The sequence below is a fragment of the Macaca fascicularis genome, chromosome 12 (genome assembly GCF_037993035.2).
Source record: "Macaca fascicularis isolate 582-1 chromosome 12, T2T-MFA8v1.1".
NCBI classification, from domain to species: domain Eukaryota; kingdom Metazoa; phylum Chordata; class Mammalia; order Primates; family Cercopithecidae; genus Macaca; species Macaca fascicularis.
The window spans coordinates 53,796,332-53,814,881 of record NC_088386.1 but is presented as its reverse complement, the minus strand read 5'-3'; the positions used below and the strand labels follow the sequence as shown (position 1 = coordinate 53,814,881).

The 18,550-nt window shown below is 38.5% G+C and overlaps 1 protein-coding gene across 25 annotated transcripts in view; it reads left to right on the top strand.

Moving 5' to 3' along the window:
• The window catches only part of CCDC148 (coiled-coil domain containing 148), a 279,411-nt gene that overhangs the window by 110,781 nt on the left and 150,080 nt on the right, over positions 1-18,550 (top strand). For 21 of the 25 annotated variants that reach the window (XR_012421116.1, XR_010579884.2, XM_065525533.2 and 18 more), the window contains 4 exons: positions 2,824-2,906; positions 3,106-3,257; positions 10,534-10,629; positions 10,712-10,893. Coding sequence is in view for 23 of the 25 variants with exons in the window: in XM_065525533.2 (XP_065381605.1) it covers positions 2,824-2,906; positions 3,106-3,257; positions 10,534-10,629; positions 10,712-10,893 (513 nt within the window). In the remaining 2 variants the exon portion in view is untranslated. The remainder of the gene's footprint in view (positions 1-2,823; positions 2,907-3,105; positions 3,258-10,533; positions 10,630-10,711; positions 10,894-18,550) is intronic. The other 4 variants (XM_065525536.2, XM_074009186.1, XM_074009185.1 and 1 more) reach the window with 1 other exon arrangement.

Genomic DNA, 18,550 nt, shown 5'->3' with positions numbered 1-18,550 from the left:
TATATGGACTTCATCACCATACATCTACTATAAAAACAATGAAATTAGACCCATCCCATCCCTCAAAAGTCACCTTTTGTGGAGAGAATGTTTCAGCCCATTGGAATTTTTTTTTTGAAAATGTGCATAACTTGAAACATGACAAAAAGGAAAGCCATTAGGAAGCTTTAATTATGGTGTTCACTGATTCCAGTTCAAATGTAAAGGAAGACACTGGGTAAACTTTTTTTTTTTTTTTAATCTTGGCTATTCCACATCTTTCTTACTGTGTATATTAAGTTGTTCTTAAGGTAGGTAGAAGAGATGTATATATATCATGATGGAAAATAATTCTTTTGGCTGACCTGGAATGACACAAAGAAAATGGAGGTGGGGAACACTTAGGTAATGATAACCTTAATGTCTCAGAACTTCTAAGGGCTGAAAATTGGACAAAATGAAGAATTCCAGGATAAGTTTCTGTGTTATTCTAGAATACAGGCTAATTTCAGTTTGTGTTCGGTGCTACTGAAAACTAACAGCAATAGGAGATAAGTTAGAGAAATGACTACCTTGTGGAGAATTTAGGGCCACCAACAAATTAGAAGTAGTTAAAGTCCTAACAGTGTTTGTCAACCTTTAGAAATCGACATCCCATTTTAATAAGTAAGATTCTATGCCTTACCATAAAAGACAACGTTTAAGAATCTCAGGCAGGCAGAGGATAAGGGCCTACAATGACACCTAACGTTTGTTAGGTAATTTAATATGTGCCAGGTAATACTAGATTGGGCAAAAGCCACAATTATTTTTGCACCAACTGAATATGTTAAGTCCTTTACATGTTTTATCTCCTTTAATATTTACAATGACCCTACAAAGTAGTAGTTATTGCTGTCTCAGTTTTACAAATGAGAATCTTGTGTCTCAGATAATGAAAGGTATTTGTAGATCATAAATAACCTAGTCTGTGTGGAGCTGGGATTGGAACGTTTGCCCCTAACTTCTGTGCTCTATGACCTTGGAGTTGAGTAGCTTTTTCCTTTTTCTACGGGGTTCTGTTTACGTCAGCTGAGATCCAACTGGTCTAGCCTTGCTGGCAAAAACAAAACAAGTTTTGCCAGGGTGTGATGGTGCATACCAGTAGTCCCAGCTACTTGGGAGGCTGAGGCAGGAGGATCACTTGAGCCTAGGTGTTCAAGTCTGCAGTGCGTTATGCTTGCACCTGTGAACAGCTACTGCAGTCTAGCCTGGGCAACATCGTGAGACCCCATGTCTAAAAACAACAAAACAAAATGAAAACAAGTTGCCAAACTTTAATTCTTTGTAATCTGTACTAAGAAAACTAGACAAAATTTTCAAATGTAAAATTATGTTTAATATTTACATTTATACCATTTTATTTAAATTGTGTTATGCTTAATGAAACTATACCCCTTGAGGTTTTTGATATACTTTCCCAGAGGTACTTTCTCCATTGTTTCATTCTGGTACCACAAAGAATCCCTTAAGTTTTTGTGTGCTCGTTTGCCCAGATGATGTAATAATCTACTCAGTGCAACCACCTGCAAATAAGACACCCTGGTGAAGGGCATTTTTGAGCCTTCAGGTGTCTACCTTGGTACAGGTTCTTATCCTTCCGGAAAGGTGCCAAAGTTCTAGGTAGAGAATCAGTCTCCTCAGAACATCAAAAATTACCCATATCTTCTTTTTTTTGGCAGTTTATATGCTCTGTTATGACTTTCTGGGTGCCGAGCTAGATGGTTTTTAAGTGCTATGTTTTTGGTTAAACAAATCTGTTCTGGAATAACTTCTGGTTTGACTCAACCATTATGCACTCATCCTCCATGTAACAGTTGCAAATGTGATCTTAAAAATATTTCTGGCAGAAACTACCTGCTGGAAAAACAGACAGTGAGGTATCATTTACAATATCACCCCTCCTTTATACGTTTAAACAAAAACCAAATCTTTGTCCCATGTAAATTGGCTTAGAAAATTATGACACAGCACTTTGGGAGGCCGAGGCAGGTGGATCACCTGAGGTCAGGAGTTTGAGACTAGCCTAGCCAACATGGTGAAATCCTGTCTCTGCTAAAAATACAAAAATTAGCCAGGCATGGTGGCGCATACCTGTAGTCCCAGCTACTTGGGAGGCTTAGGCATGAGAATCACTAGAACTCAGGAGACAGAGGTTGCAGTGAACCGAGATTGTGCCACTGCACTCCAGCCAGAGTGACCAAGGGAGACTCGGTCAAAAAAAAAAAAAAAAAAGTATTTATATGTATATATATGTACATACTTGTGTACACATATATATGTATACATATATAAGCTCATGAAGATTTGTTGTTCTTATTAGTATATTAAAAATAAAGTATACTTCCACCCCTGCAATTCAGGGTCTCATTCTTTCTGAACTTTAAAAATTACCTCCTTGTTGCTCTAGGTTTGTCTGATACCTTCCTCTTCATATTCCATCTCTATTGTTCACATCTCCTTCTGCTCTATCTTGCTGTCTTGGGAATCTTTCTGAAACATGGATCTGAGGAAGTGAGGTAGCCTACCGACCTTCAGTGCTTCCCAATGCCCCGGGCCCTCTCCACACGCAATGCTAGGACCTGCTGTGGGATGGCCTTTGCTCACGCTGTTTCCTCTGTCTGAGCCTATGCATCTATCTCAGTGTCTAGCAAGGACTCAAGCCATGTTAGGAATTTAGTACATGGTTTAAATAAATGAATGGATTGCAAAGCCATATTCGATTAAATATCTCTTTGGTTATTTTTTAAAAACCTAGATGTATGTTTATGATTGTAACATTTATTGAGATCACATCTATTTCAGATATAAAATGGAATCTGAAATAAAATCCCTTCTCAATGAAGAGAACATTGGAAACGAATGTCTTTGTGACCTTACAAATTTTGGTAAGATTTGTTTAATCCTATATTTAAAGGGGAGTTTTATTTTGAAGAATGAGAATGGGCCACTCACTTCATGTTCTTTTAATATTAACTGCCATTAGTTTTTTTCTAAAGGAATCCCCAAATAAATCTGTACTCTAATGATCTGTTCCTGGAGACACTTAATAATGTGTTCCTTTGATTCCATTTTGTTTCACCATAGAGCAAGAGCTATCAGAACAATGGTGCACATATCTTAAAAATGTGATAAATCCTATTCAGCAGCTGAGAGCAGATCTAAAATACAGACAGCATCACACTTTGCAGCATTCACACCCACATGTTGAGTTTAACTCTGTGAAAGTATTGGAAGAGGTTAGTATGTTACCTTTATTTTCGATAATGTAATACTTCATTTTTGTCCCAACTAGAAGAGTTTGAGATAAGAAACAAACATGTGTGACTTGTGTATTCGTTAATATTAATATGTAATTAATATCTTAAATAGGTCAGCTAATTCTATCCACTAAATATTTTTTTGAGTTATTCTTTTACATGTGTGTATATATATATATTTTTATTATACTTTAAGTTCTAGGGTACACGTGCACAACATGCAGGTTTGTTACGTATGTATACATGTGCCATGTTGGTGTGCTGCACCCATTAACTCGTCATTTACATTAGGTATATCTCCTAATGCTATCCCTCCCCCCTCCCCCCACCCCATGACAGGCCCCCAGTGTGTGATGTTCCGGACCCTGTGTCCAAGTGTTCTCATTGTTCAGTTCCCACCTATGAGTGAGAACATGCGGTGTTTGGTTTTCTGTTCTTGCAATAGTTTGCTGAGAATGATGGTTTCCAGCTGCATCCGTCTCCCTGCAAAGGACATGACCTCATCCTTTTTTATGGCTGCATAGTATTCCATGGTATATATGTGCCACATTTTCTTAATCCAGTCTGTCATTGATGGACATTTGGGTTGGTTCCAAGTCTTTGCTATTGTGAATAGTGCTGCAATAAACATACGTGTGCATGTGTCTTTATAGTAGCATGATTTATAATCCTTTGGGTATATACCCAGTAATGGGATGGCTGGGTCAAATGGTATTTCTAGTTCTATATCCTTGAGGAATCACCATACTGTCTTTCACAATGGTTGAACTAGTTTACACTCCCACCAACAGTGTAAAAGTGTTCCTATTTCTCCACATCCTCTCCAGCACCTGTTGTTTCCTGACTTTTTAATAATCAGCATTCTGACTGGTGTGAGATGGTATCTCATTGTGGTTTTGATTTGCATTTTTCTGATGGCCAGTGATGATGAGCATTCTTTCATGTGTCTGTTGACTGCATAAATGTCTTCTTTTGAGAAGTGTCAGTTCATATCCTTTGCCTACTTTTCGATAGGGTTGTTTGTTTTTTTCTTGTGAGTTTGTTTGAGTTCTTTGTAGGTTCTGGATATTAGCCCTTTCATCAGATGAGTAGATTGCAAAACTTTTCTCCCATTCTGTAGGTTGCCTGTTCACTCTGATGGTAGTTTCTTTTGCTGTGCAGAAGCTCTTTAGTTTAATTAGATCCCATTTGTCAATTTTGGCTTTTGTTGTCATTGCTTTTGGTGTTTTAGACATGAAGTCCTTGCCCATGCCTATATCCTGAATGGTATTGCCTAGGTTTTCTTCCAGGGTTGTTATGGTTTTCAGTTTTATGTTTAAGTCTTTAATCCATCTTGAGTTAATTTTTGTATAAGGTATAAGGAAGGGGTCCAGTTTCAGTTTTCTGCATATGGCTAGCCAGTTTTCCCAATACCATTTATTAAATAGGGAATCCTTTCCCCATTGCTTGTTTTTGTCAGGTTTGTCAAAGATCAAATAATTGTAGATGTGTGGTATTATTTCTGAGGACTCTGTTCTGATCCATTGGTCTATATCTCTGTTTTGGTACCAGTATCATGCTGTTTTGGCAATGCGGGCTCTTTTTTGGTTCCATATGAACTTTAAAGTAGTTTTTTTCCAATTCTGTGAAGAAAGTCATTGGTAGCTTAATAGGGGTGGCATTGAATGTGTAAATTACCTTGGGCAGTATGGCCATTTTCATGATATTGATTCTTCCTGTCCATGAGCATGGAATGTTTTTCCATTTGTTTGTGTCCTCTTTTATTTCATTGAGCAGTGGTTTGTAGTTCTCCTTGAAGAGGTCCTTCACATCCCTTGTAAGTTGGATTCCTAGGTATTTCATTCTATTTGAAGCAATTGTGAGTAGGAGTTCACTCATGATTTGGCTCTCTGTGTGTCTCTTATTAGTGTATAGGAATGCTTGTGATTTTTGCACATTAATTTTGTATCCTGAGACTTTGCTGAAGTTGCTTATCAGCTTAAGGAGATTCTGGGCTGAAACGATGGGGTTTTCTAAATATATAATCATGTCATCTGCAAACAAGGACAGTTTGACTTCCTCTTTTCCTAATTTAATACCTTTTATTTCTTTCTACTGCCTGATTGCCCTAGCCAGAACTTCCAACACTATGTTGAATAGGAGTGTGAGAGAGGGCATCCCTGTCTTGTGCCAGTTTTCAAAGGGAATGCTTCCAGTTTTTGCCCATTCAGTATGATATTGGCTGTGGGTTTGTCATAAATAGCTCTTATTATTTTGAGATACATTCCATCAATTCCAAACTTATTGAGAGTTTTTAGCATGAAGGGCTGTTGAATTTTGTCAAAGACCTTTTCTGCGTCTATTGAGATAATCATGTGGGTTTTGTCTTTGGTTCTGTTTATATGCTGGATTATGTTTATTGATTTGTGTATATTGAACCAGCCTTATATCCCAGGGATGAAGCCCACTTGATCATGGTGGATAAGCTTTTTGATGTGCTGCTGGATTCGGTTTGTCAGTATTTTATTGAGGATTTTTGCATCGATGTTCATCAGGGATATTGGTCTAAAATTCTCTTTTTTGGTTGTGTCTCTGCCAAGCTTTGTTATCAGGATGATGTTGGCCTCATAAAATGAGTTAGGGGGGATTCCCTCTTTTTCTATTGATTGGAATAGTTTCAGAAGGAATAGTACCAGCTCCTCCTTGTACCTCTGGTAGAATCTGGCTGTGAATCCGACTGGTCCTGGACTTTTTTTGGTTGGTAAGCTATTAATTATTGCCTCAATTTCAGAGCCTGCAATTGGCCTGTTCAGGGATTCAACTTCTTCCTGGTTTAGCCTTGAGAGAGTGTATGTGTCCAGGAATTTATCCATTTCCTCTAGGTTTTCTAGTTTATTTGCGTAGAGGTGTTTATAGTATTCTCTGATGGTAGTTTGTATTTCTGTGGGGTCGGTGGTGATATCTCCTTTATCAATTTTTATTGTGTCTATTTGATTCTTCTCTCTTTTCTTCTTTATTAGTCTTGGTAGCAGTCTATCAATTTTGTTGATCTTTTCAAAAAACCAGCTCCTGGATTCATTTATTTTCTGAAGGGCTTTTGTGTCTCTATCTCCTTCAGTTCTCCTCTGATCTTAGTTATTTCTTGCCTTCTACTAGCTTTTGAATGTGTTTGCTCTTGCTTCTCTAGTTCTTTTAATTGTGATGTTAGGGTGTCAATTTTAGATCTTTCCTGCTTTCTCTTGTGGACATTTAGTGCTGTAAATTTCCCTGTGCACACTGCTTTAAATGTGTCCCAGAGATTCTGGTACGTTGTGTCTTTGTTCTCATTGGTTTCAAAGAACATCTTTATTTCTGCCTTTATTTCGTTATGTACCCAGTAGTCATTCAGGAGCAGGTTATTCTGCTTCCATGTAGTTGAGCAGTTTTGAGTGAGTTTCTTAATCCTGAGTTCTAATTTGATTGCACTGTGGTCTGAGAGACAATTTGTTATAATTTCTGTTCTTTTACATTTGCTGAGGAGTGCTTTACTTCCAACTATGTGGTCAATTTTAGAATAAGTGTGATGTGGTGCCAAGAACAACGTATATTCATTTGATTTGAGGTGGAGAGTTCTATAGATGTCTATTAGGTCTGCTTGGTGCAGAGCTGAGTTCAATTCCTGGATATCCTTGTTAAGGTTCTATCTTGTTGATCTGTCTAATGTTGACAGTGGGGTGGTAAATATTCCCATTATTATTGTGTGGGAGTCTGAGTCTCTTTGTAAGTCTCTCAGGACTTGCTTTATGAATCTGGGTGCTCCTGTATTGAGTACATATATATTTAGGATAGTTACCTCTTCCTGTTGAATTGATCCCTTTACCATTATGTAATGACCTTCTTTGTCTCTTTTGATCTTTGTTGGTTTAAAGTCTGTTTTATCAGAGACTAGAATTGCAACCCTTGCCTTTTTGTTCTCCATTTTCTTGGTAGATCTTCCTCCATCCCTTTATCTTGAGCCTATGTGTGTCTCTGCACATGAGATGGGTCTCCTGAATACAGCAAACTAATGGGTCCTGACTCTTTATCCAATTTGCCAGTTGGTGTCTTTTAATTGGAGCATTTAGCCCATTTACATTTAATGTTAGTATTGTTATGTGTGAACTTGATCCTGCCATTATGATACTAACTGGTTATTTTGCTCGTTAGTTGATGCAGTTTCTTCCTAGCATTGATGGTCTTTACATTTTGGCATGTTTTTGCAGTTGGTGTTACTGGTTGTTCCTTTCCATGTTTAGTGCTTCCTTCAGGAGCTCTTATAGGGCAGGCCTGGTGGTGACAAAATCTCTAAGCATTTGCTTGTCTGTAAAGGATTTTATTTCTCCTTCACTTATGAAAGTTAGTTTGGCTGGATATGAAATTCTGGGTTGAAAATTCTTTTCTTTAAGATTGTTGAATATTGGCTCCCACTGTCTTCTGGCTTGTAGAGTTTCTGCTGAGAGATCTGCTGTTACTCTGATGGGCTTCCCTTGTGGGTAACCCAAAACCTGACCTTTCTCTCTGGCTGCCCTTAGCATTTTTTCCTTCATTTCAACTGTGGTGAGTCTGACAATTATACATCTTGGAGTTGCTCTTCTTGAGGAGTATCTTGTGGAGTTCTTTGTTTTTCCTGAATTTGAATGTTGGCCTCACTTGCTAGGTTGGGGAAGTTCTTCTGGATAATATCCTGCAGAGTGTTTTCCAACTTTGTTCCATTTTCCCTGTCACTTTCAGGTACACCAATCAGACGTAGATTTGGTCTTTTCACATAGTCCCATACTTCTTGAAGGCTTTTTTCGTTTCTTTTTACTCTTTTTTCTCTAAACTTCTCATTTCATTTCATTCATTTGATTTTCAATCACTGATACCCTTCCTTCCAGTTGATTGAATCAGTTACTGAAGCTTGTGCATTTGTCACATAGTTCTCATGCCATGGTTTTCAGCTCTATCAGGTCATTTAAGGACTTCTCTACACTGGTTATTCTAGTTAGTCATTCATCAAATCTTTTTGCAAGGTTTTTGACTTATTTGCGATGGGTTTGAACTTCCTCCTTTAGCTTGGAGAAGTTTGATTGTCTGAAGCCTTCTCTCAACTCGTCAAAATCATTCTCCGTCCAGCTTTATTCTGTTGCTGGCAAGGAGCTGCGTTCCTTTGGAGGGGGAAAGGTGCTCTGATTTTTAGAATTTTCAGCTTTTCTGCTCTGCTTTCTCCCCATCTTTGTGGTTTTATCTACCTTTGGTCTTTGATGATGGTGACGTACAGATGGGGTTTTGGTGTGGATGCCCTTTCTGTTTGTTAGTTTTCCTTCTAACAGTCAGGACCCTCAGCTGCAGGTCTGTTGGAGTTTGCTGGAGGTCCACTCCAGACCCTGTTTGCCTGGGTATCAGCAGCAGAGGCTGCAGAAGAGTAAACATTGCAGAACAGCAAATGTTGCTGCCTGATCATTCCTCTGGAAGCTTCGTCTCAGAGGGGTACCTGGCCATGTGAGGTGTGAGGTGTCAGTCTGCCCTTAGTGGGGAGTGTCTCCCAGTTAGGCTGTTCAGGGGTCGGGGACCCAGTTGAGCAGGCAGTCTATTCGTTCTCAGATCTCAAACTCTGTGCTGAGAGAACTGCTGCTCTCTTCAAAGCTGTCAGACAGGGACGTTTAAATCTGCAGAGGTTTCTGCTGCCTTTTGTTTGGCTATGCCCTGTCCCCAGAGGTGGAGTCTGCAGAGGCAGGCAGGCCTCCTTGAGCTGCGGTGGGCTCCACCCAGTTTTAGCTTCCTGGCTGCTTTGTTTACCTACTCAAGCCTCAGCAATGGCGGGCGCCGCTCCCCCAGCCTCGCTGCCACCTTGTAGTTAGATCTCAGACTGCTATGCTAGCAATGAGGGAGGCTCTGTGGGTGTGGGACCCTCTGAGCCAGGTGCAGGATATAATCTCCTGGTGTGTTATTTGCTAAGACCCTTGGTAAAGCGCAGTATTAGCATGGGAGTGACCCGATTTTCCAGGTGCTGTGTGTTACAGTTTCCCTTGGCTAGGAAAGGGAATTCCCTTCCCCCTTGCACTTCCTGGGTGAGGCAATGCCTCACCCTGCTTCAGCTCTCACTCGGTGGGCTGAACCTACTGTCCTGCACCCACTGTCCAACACGCCTCATTGAAATGAACCCAGTACCTCAGTTGGAAATACAGAAATCACCCCTCTTCTGTGTCACTCAACTGGGAGCTGGAGGCTGGAGCTGTTCCTATTCAGCCATCTTGGAACCCCCCTCCACTAAATATTTTAAACACATGCCTGAACTCTGTTGAGCACCCTCATTTCCTGACTGGAATGTTCCGGTGGTCACATAACTGGCTTCCCTGCTTTCATTCTTGCCTCTCCTCCCAGTGCATCCTGGGATCTTACCCCAGCACAGGGGGATTAAGTCATCCTATTGCTGAAATTCCCCAGGGGCTCCTGTGAGTACATAAGTCCTTCTAGCCACCTAGCCCCCTTTTTGCTTCTTCAGTCACATCTGCTACCTGACATTTCCCCTTTGCCATAGAAGCTCAGTCACACCCAGGCTGGCCTTCTTTCTGTTTCTCTGACATGCCAGGCCCTTTCCTGTACTGGCTATTTCCTCTGTCCTCTTGATGCCACTTTTTGCCATGTAGATCTTGGCTTAAATCCTCTTCTCTGAGAGGCCTGTGCTGAGAAGCCACAGTCAGTCCCTGCTACACCACCCTATTTTGACATTGCCTTCCTGCTCCTGACCCTTTCTCACATTTTTTTTTAATTAGTTTGTCAGCTGCTTCCCCTTAATTGAGCATAAGCTTCTTGAGTATATGTGTGCTGTGTTTGATAAAAATTTAGGCGGTTTTGATTTTTTCTATTTTTCAGTTATTCTGTAATGTTGTTATATTGCTTTATAAATAGTCATAAAAAATATAAATGTATGCCCAGCTGGGGATTAGAGGCAAGAATGCAAGGGAAGGAAGGGGTGATTGGAGCACAGACATCTGGTAAGTTCTCTGCATTACCACAGAGAAAATAAAAATGTGTGTGCAGAGTGGCTGTGACTGTACTGAACTTTCTGAGCTTATTTTTGGGATGTCTAGAAGCCTCATTGCAGCTCATTTGTCTGATGAGCACTGCCTACCTGGCTGGCATCTCTTTAACTCTCTTCCACAGGTCTTTAAACTTCATCACTGATTGGCTTTTGAGAATAATTCTTGTGTCTTTAAATATAAGTATGGAATGAATTGCAATAATTTGCATACTACTTGTTCCAAATGTCCTATAGGTTGACTTTGTGAAGAAACAATTGAAAACTGTCTTTGAAAGACTTGGCCTGGAGCAACAGAGAATAGAAAATGATCTTTCAGGCTGGAGTATAAAGGTAAGTGTGATGTGGCTAGTAATTTATGTGTTTTTCAATTTGTCATTTATGTTAAATAAAATAATTATATACTTTTTTTCAGATTCTAGATCATTCTTTGGAAGAAAAGACTAACCTGCTTAGTGAACTGCCCATTGAATTAGGAAGTTTGGAATGCCCATACCCTGATTTGAAATCTTCAATCCACAGTGAGTTCTGTAAGTTTACACAGAAATATCAAAAGAAGCTTCAAGATGTTGATCTGCAGTTGGAAGACATATACAGGTGATATGATAAAACTTATTGAGTTCTGTGTAGACTTTTGACACTAACTTTTTGTTTTTGTTTGGGGTCACTATACTTCCAACTTACTGAATAGTTACTATGTAATTGGAATACAATCAATAAATGTTTAGATTGACTATTTGCTGAATGGAGAGGGTTTTATTTTTTCAAAAAGTTTCTTGACATAATAGTTCTTAATATTTTTGTAAGGTTAAGACATGTTGAAAACATCTCTCTTATTGAGCTCTTCATGACACAGATAAGAAATAGTTTTCAAATATGAATTTTCAGTAACCAGAACTTTTCTTTTCAAGATATGAAGCTGCTCTGCAGTAATTGATACAGTGGAAAATGTACCCATGGAATTATGTTACTTGTAATTGACTGTAATTTTATCCTATGATAAACACAGAGTATGTTTTATAAATTAAAAAAAAATTTTTTTCTATGTGTTAAATTTCATTTTTAGGAAGTAGACTTCTGGTTTTCTCCCAAGAGTGATTATCCACTTCTTCATGGTGAATGTAATGTTCAGTGATTTAAAATTCAGTTTGGCAGTGGTCATCTTCTCTAGTGTCTTCTATGTTAAAATTCGCTTAGATGACAAATCCAGATACACCACTCTGAACTAGATCAATGGTCTACCTTATAGTGTATATAAAGCTTCTAGGGGACATTTTGTAGGGAAACAGCTTTGTGTGCTATGATATTGACCTCAATATTTTCCCCAAAAGAATGTATATTTAAAAAGAAAATTATTGAAGGGACACATTTATAGTAAATTAAAATAAAAGGTTTATAACTTTGGAATGGAAGAAGATGAATATGACAAATATTTATATTTCTTATGAATTGCCTGTGAACTGCAGCTCCTCTGTATGAGACTACTACTGGTAAGAAATAAATTACAGGGGAAAAACCCTTAAATTATACCAAGTAGAGTTATTTGCTTTGGTGGCTTCCTGATCTAAACTGTTCAGTTAGAGCTTCTATTTGTTTTAGCACATTTGTCAGTGATTAGAGCCAATTGTAGGTGAAGTTGGAGCCCTTTTTCTGACATTAGCTTCTCCCCATCACATACCTTTTGGTCTCCTGATAGCCTTTCCTTCCCCATCTCTCTCCTTTCCTTTCTTCTTTCCTATCTTGCAGTAAAGCTGAGAAATAATAATATACAATTTACACTTGATGATTGATTAATTACATGTTAACTGGAACTCAGTCATAGTGAAGTCCTAACTCAACCATGCACTACACTTAAGTTTCCAATTGTTAAATGAACATTCTCTTCCCACTCCCCATCCCAATCTTGTTAAAGAGATTTTAGAACTCATCAAGAAAGAGGAAGAGGATTTTTTGTTTGACAGTGGAGAGGGCATTATAATCAGACTGATTAACTGCAGCTGGGAAGAGGGTAGATCTGACCCTATCATTTAAAGCAAGTTGGCTGCCCCGGGACCTCCTCTCCCAGATAATACCTTGTCCCCTGAGAAAGCTGGCTGAGATCATGATGTTTCTAGGTTAGTAACTCCTCAAGAGGAAGGAGTTTGCCTTAGCAGTCTAAAATGGCTTCCTTCCAGTAAGACTTATGCTTCACAGCCCATTTTCCTTCTTTCTTTTTAATCGAATCTCAATTTCTGCTCTTTCATAATGCAACCCTGTGTGACTCAGAAACAGTTGGGATTCACAGCTACATTACAATTACTGAAGATTAAGTGGAGGATTAGATGAATATATTTCACATGCTAACAATTCTGCAGAAGGAAGAAATATTGAGGATAAAATAGCTTAGAAAGGCTTGATGGAGCAAGTAAAATTCACTATGGACTTTGAAGAAGGGGTATGCTTAGCATAGGCAGAAGGGGTGGGGAGGCATTCTTAGAAGGGAGATTAAATGACTAGACTGTAAACCCCTTGAGGATAAAATAATTTAGTAGTTATATTTGTATCCTTAACATCTTCTAAATAAATGATTGTTCAATTGAGTTGAATTTGAAAGGAAAAACAATGAAGGAAAGGCATGTTATGGGAACAGTAGGAATCTACTTTGGAGGAATATAAAGTTCATAAATTCTAGTTTAATAGTCTGCTTGCCACCTATAATTATCCATAATACATTTTATTCAGTTGATGGTGTGTTTTACTTGATGAATATTTATTGAATAAAACTTAAAATACTGTAGTCGTTGCAAGCTCCCTGGTAGGGGATTCAACAGACAGATTAGTTTCGTCTGTTTTGCCTCTGAGAAGGCTTGGAATATTTGGGGGAAGAAACATATATACCTCTACCCTGACCAAATAAAAATAACATGCAAATGTCAACTAAAGAAAATATTTTATAAATATGCTGGCAGGAAATAATGAAGCATCAATAAAACCTGAATGAGGTTTCAGGAGTTGTGTCTTTGAGAAGAAAGAGTAAAAGAACTATTTCTGAATAAATACAGAGGTGGTAGCCATCAGTAGTCTGTGGCTTTTGAGCAGTAAGCACAAAAGTATACTGTTCTACCTAGGACAGTGAATTATAGGTTCAATCATAATATTTGTACTTCCAGTTTAACAGTATCTTCACTACTTTGATATGAGCTTCTCCCCTCTTTGTTCTAGTTATTGGGTTCACATAGATTGTGTTCATGTATGTGGGAGTGTGTGCATAGTTTAGATAGTTGTGCACTGCTATGCCATATGAAAGTTGACATATCCAGGGGGCATTGTTTAATTATAAAAGGTTTTCATTGGCAAAAGGCAGTGGACATCATGGTTAGTCCCTGTATTTATTCAATTCTTCCTATTTTGTAGTAGCTCACTGGTTGGTTTGAAATGACTCCATCTCTAAATCCAAAGGTAGGCAGTGATAGGGAGTATGTACCAGTCAGTGCAACCTCATTTCCCCAGGTCATAGTGACTAGCTCAGGGAGGTCTAATCCAGATGAATATACATCACATGCTGATATGGTTTGGCTGTGTCCCTACCCAAATCTCACCTTGAATTGTAATAATCCCCATGTGTCAAGGGTGGAGTCAGGTGGAGATAATTGAATCATTGGGGCAGTTTCCCCCATACTGTTCTCATGGTAGTGAATAAGTCTCGAGATCTGATGGTTTTATAAATGGGAATTCCCCTGCACAAGCTCTCTTGCCTGCCACCATGTAAGATGTGACTTTCCTCCTCCTTTGCCTTCTGCCATGAGTGTGAGGCCTCCCCAACCATGTGGAACTGTGAGTTAATTAAACATCTTTCTTTTATAAATTACCCAGTCTTGGGTGTGTCTTTATTGGCAGCCTCAGAACAGACTAATACACATGCTAATATTTCTGCAGAGGAAAGAACCATTGAGGATAAAATAACTTAGGAGGGTTGATGGAGAAGCAAAATTCACTATGAACTTTGAAGAATGGGTAGGGTTAGCATAGGCTACCCTGAGCAAAGCTCAGGACTTTTGTTAGGTACTTGTGAGAAGCAGTATCTTTTCTTCTGCATGGATGTTACCAAGAAAGCACATGGCTGAGGTTGCTGCTGGCATCATCTGGTGACTGAAGGAAGACAGCTCTTAAAGACAGGGCAGAGCCCTGGGAGTCCTGGAAAAACTGAGCTGGTGCCTTATTTGAATGGCATGGGAAGTCCACCTCACTGCTTTAGTTTTGAGGGCCATTGGTCCAATTATTGTCTTAAACCAGTGTGACTTGGGTTTTTAATTGTTTGCAACTAAAAACATCCCTAATTCAATACAGTAATTGATTTGGCTTCAAAATATCCATGACTGATGGAATTAATCTGAAACATTCTTAAATATATTCCAATTTATTAGGAAGATTAAGCTTGTAAAATCAGCCAAACTTTAAAAATCAAGATTAACTAGTGGTGGAGGGATGGGACTTGCACAGCCAAATATAAATACATATTTTAAAATAAAAATAAATTAGAAAGTTCTATGTGACTATGGAGTATGTAGCAGATCAGTGGAACAAAATAGAAATAAAAAGAAAACAGAAAAATATAATGATTTAATTTATTATAAAGGCTAGTTTCAAAACTGGGGTAATATCAGATTATTAAAGAGATAGCATTACATAATAGGCAATTGGAAGATAAGGTTAATCTCTTCATTCTATTTGACTCAAGAAACTCCAGATGCATTAAGATATGAAGAACGAAAATCATAAAAGAACAAGATAAAAATAAAAATAAATAACCTTGAAGTGGAGAAGGCCATTCAAAGCCTATTATTTTCAGTGAAACTCTTAAAGAAATAGTTTAAATAAATACAATGGCATAAATATTTTTAAAAATCTAGCATTATCGTTTCTCAGAGAAGTTTTAACTCTAGAAAATAGAGACTTCTGGTTTCCATTCTAGCATGTAGAAACATAGTTGCCACTCGCTTATTACAACAAATAAAAAGTTGAACAAACTGAAAAATCAACAGATCGTCTTCAATCTTTCAGATAAGTGAGACCACAGTACAAAATGCTTCCCCCAAAATTGGAGAGACAGAAAGATACAAAGAATTACAACCTACTGGAGCAGAAACACATGAGCAGAAACCTCTGCAGGAACCAATAATGAGCTAAGAAACCCTGAACCATAATTGATAAACTGCTAGAGACTCACTGTGGACAACTCTGAGAGTTAAAAACTCCAAGAGGACCCAATCCTAGGAGGCGCTCCACACTTTTATGAGTTTTACACCAGGAGCTATATCAGGTCCTCACTGATATATAAATATCTGAGAAAAATTCCCTTTTGCTTCTGGTAGCAGGAGGATAAAAGGAACCAACTTGATCTATGCATTCAATGCAATCCTCGTCAAAATCCCAGCAAATTAGTTTTTGGATATTGACTAGCTAGCTGATTCTAAACTTTATGTGAAAAAATGAAAGACCCAGATAGGCAGATCAATATTGAAAGAGAAGAGCAAAGTTGGAGGACTGATACTCCCAAACTTCAAGACTTACCATAATCAAGATTGTGTGGTATGGCCAGAGAATAGCCAAGCAGATCCACGGAACAAAGAACCTAGAAATAGGTAAAGGGATCAATGCAACAAGAATGTCTAACTATCGTAAATATATATGCACCCAATACAGGAGCACCCAGATCCTAAAGTACATTCTTAGAGACCTACAAAAAGAGTTAGATTCCCACACAATAACAGTTGGAGACTTTAACACCCCACTGCCAATATTAGACAGATCAACGAGACAAAAAATTAACAAGAGTATTCAGGACTTCAACTCAGCTTAGTACCAAATGGACCTAATGGACATCTACAGAACTCGCCATCCCAAATCAACAGAATATGCATCCTTCTCAGCATCTCTTCACACTTATTCTAAAATTGACCACCTAATTGGAAGTAAAACACGCCTCAGCAAATGCAAAAGAACAGAAATCATAACAAACAGTCTCTCAGACCACAGTGCAATCAAATTAGAACTCAGGATTAAGAAACTCCCTCAAAACCACTCAACTACATGGAAACTGAACAACATGCTCCTGAATGACTACTGGGTACATAACAAAATGAAGGCAGAAATAAAGATGTTCTTTGAAACCAATGAGAACAAAGACACAGCGTACCAGAATCTCTGGGACACATTTAAAGCAGTGTGTAGAGGGAAATTTGTAGCACTAAATGCCCACAAGAGAAAGCAGGAAAGATCTAAAATTGACACCCTAACATCACAATTAAAAGAACTAGAGAAGCAAGAGCAAACACATTCAAAAGCTAGTGGAAGACAAGAAATAACTAAGATCAGAGGAGAACTGAAGGAGATAGAGACAAGAAAAACCCTTCAAAATATAAATGAATCCAGGAGCTGGTTTTTTGAAAAGATTAACAAAATAGATAGACTGCTAGCCAGACTAATAAAGAAGAAAATGGAGAAGAATCAAATAGACACAATAAAAAATGATACAGGGGATATCACCACTGATCCCACAGAAATACAAACTACCATCAGAGAATACTATAAACACCTCTATGCAAATAAACTAGAAAATCTAGAAGAAATGGATAAATTCCTGGACACATACACCCTCCCAAACCAGGAAGAAGTCGAATCCCTGAATAGACCAATAACAAGTTCTGAAATTGAGGCAGTAATTGATAGCCTACAACCAAAAACAGTCCAGGACTAGGCAGATTCACAGCCAGATTATACCAGAGGTACAAACAGGAGCTGGTACCACTCCTTCTGAAACTATTCCAAACAATAGAAAAAGAGAGAGAATCCTCCCTAACTCATTTTATGAGGCCAGCATCATCCCAATACCAAAACCTGGCAGAGACTCGACAACAAAAGAAAATTTCGGGCCAGTATCCCTGATGAACATCAATACGAAAATCCTCAATAAAATGCTGGCAAACCGAATCCAGCAGCGCATCAAAAAGCTTATCCACCACGGTCAAGTCGGCTTCATATCTGGGATGCAAGGCTAGTTCAACACATGCAAATCAGTAAACATAAACCATCATATAAGCAGAACCAATGACAAAAACCACATGAGTGTCTCAATAGATGCAGAAATGGCCTTTGATAAAATTCAACACCCCTTCATGCTAAAAAGTCTCTATAAACTAGGTATTGATGGAACGTATCTCAAAATAATTAGAGCTATTTATGACAAACCCATAGCCAATATCATATTGAATGGGCAAAAACTGGAAGCATTCCCTTTGAAAACTGGCACAAGACAAGGGTGCCCTTGCTCACCACTCCTATTCAACATAGTACTGGAAGTTCTGGCCAAGGCAATCGGGCAAGAGAAGGCAATAAAGGGTATTCAGATAGGAAGAGAGGAAGTCAAACTGTCCTTGTTTGCAGATGACATGATTGTATATTTAGAAAACCCCATTGTCTCAGCCCAAAATCTCCTTAAGCTGATAAGCAACTTCAGCAAAGTCTCAGGATACAAAATCAATGTGCAAAACTCACAAGCATTCCTATACACCAATAACAGAGTCAAATCATGAGTGAACGCCCATTCACAATTGCTACAAAGAGAATAAAATACCTAGCAATACATCTTACAAGGGATTTGAAGGACCTCTTCAAGGAGAACTACAAACCACTACTCAAGGAAATAAGAGAGGACACAAACAAATGGAAAAACATTCCATGCTCATGGATAGGAAGAATGAAAATTGTGAAAATGGTCATACTGCCCAAAGTAATTTATAGATTCAATGCTATTCCCATCAAGCTATCATTTACTTTCTTCACAGCATTGGAAAAAAATTACTTTAAACTTTATATGGAACCAAAAAAGAGCCCGTATAGCCAAGACAATCCCAAGCAAAAAGAACAAAGCTGGAGGCATCACGCTACCTGGCTTCAAACTATATTACAAGGCTACAGTAACCAAAGCAGCATGGTACTGGTACCAAAACAAATATATAGACCAACGGAACAGAACAGAGGCTTCAGAAATAACGCCACACATCTGCAACCATCTGATCTTTGACAAACCTGACAAAACAAGCAATGGGGAAAGGATTCCCTATTTGACAAATGGTGTTGGGAAAACTGGCTAGCCATATGTGGAAAACTGAAACCGGACCCCTTCCTTATACCTTATACAAAAATTAACTCAAGATGGATTAAAGACTTAAACATAAAACCTAATACCATACAACCCTAGAAGAAAACCTAGGCA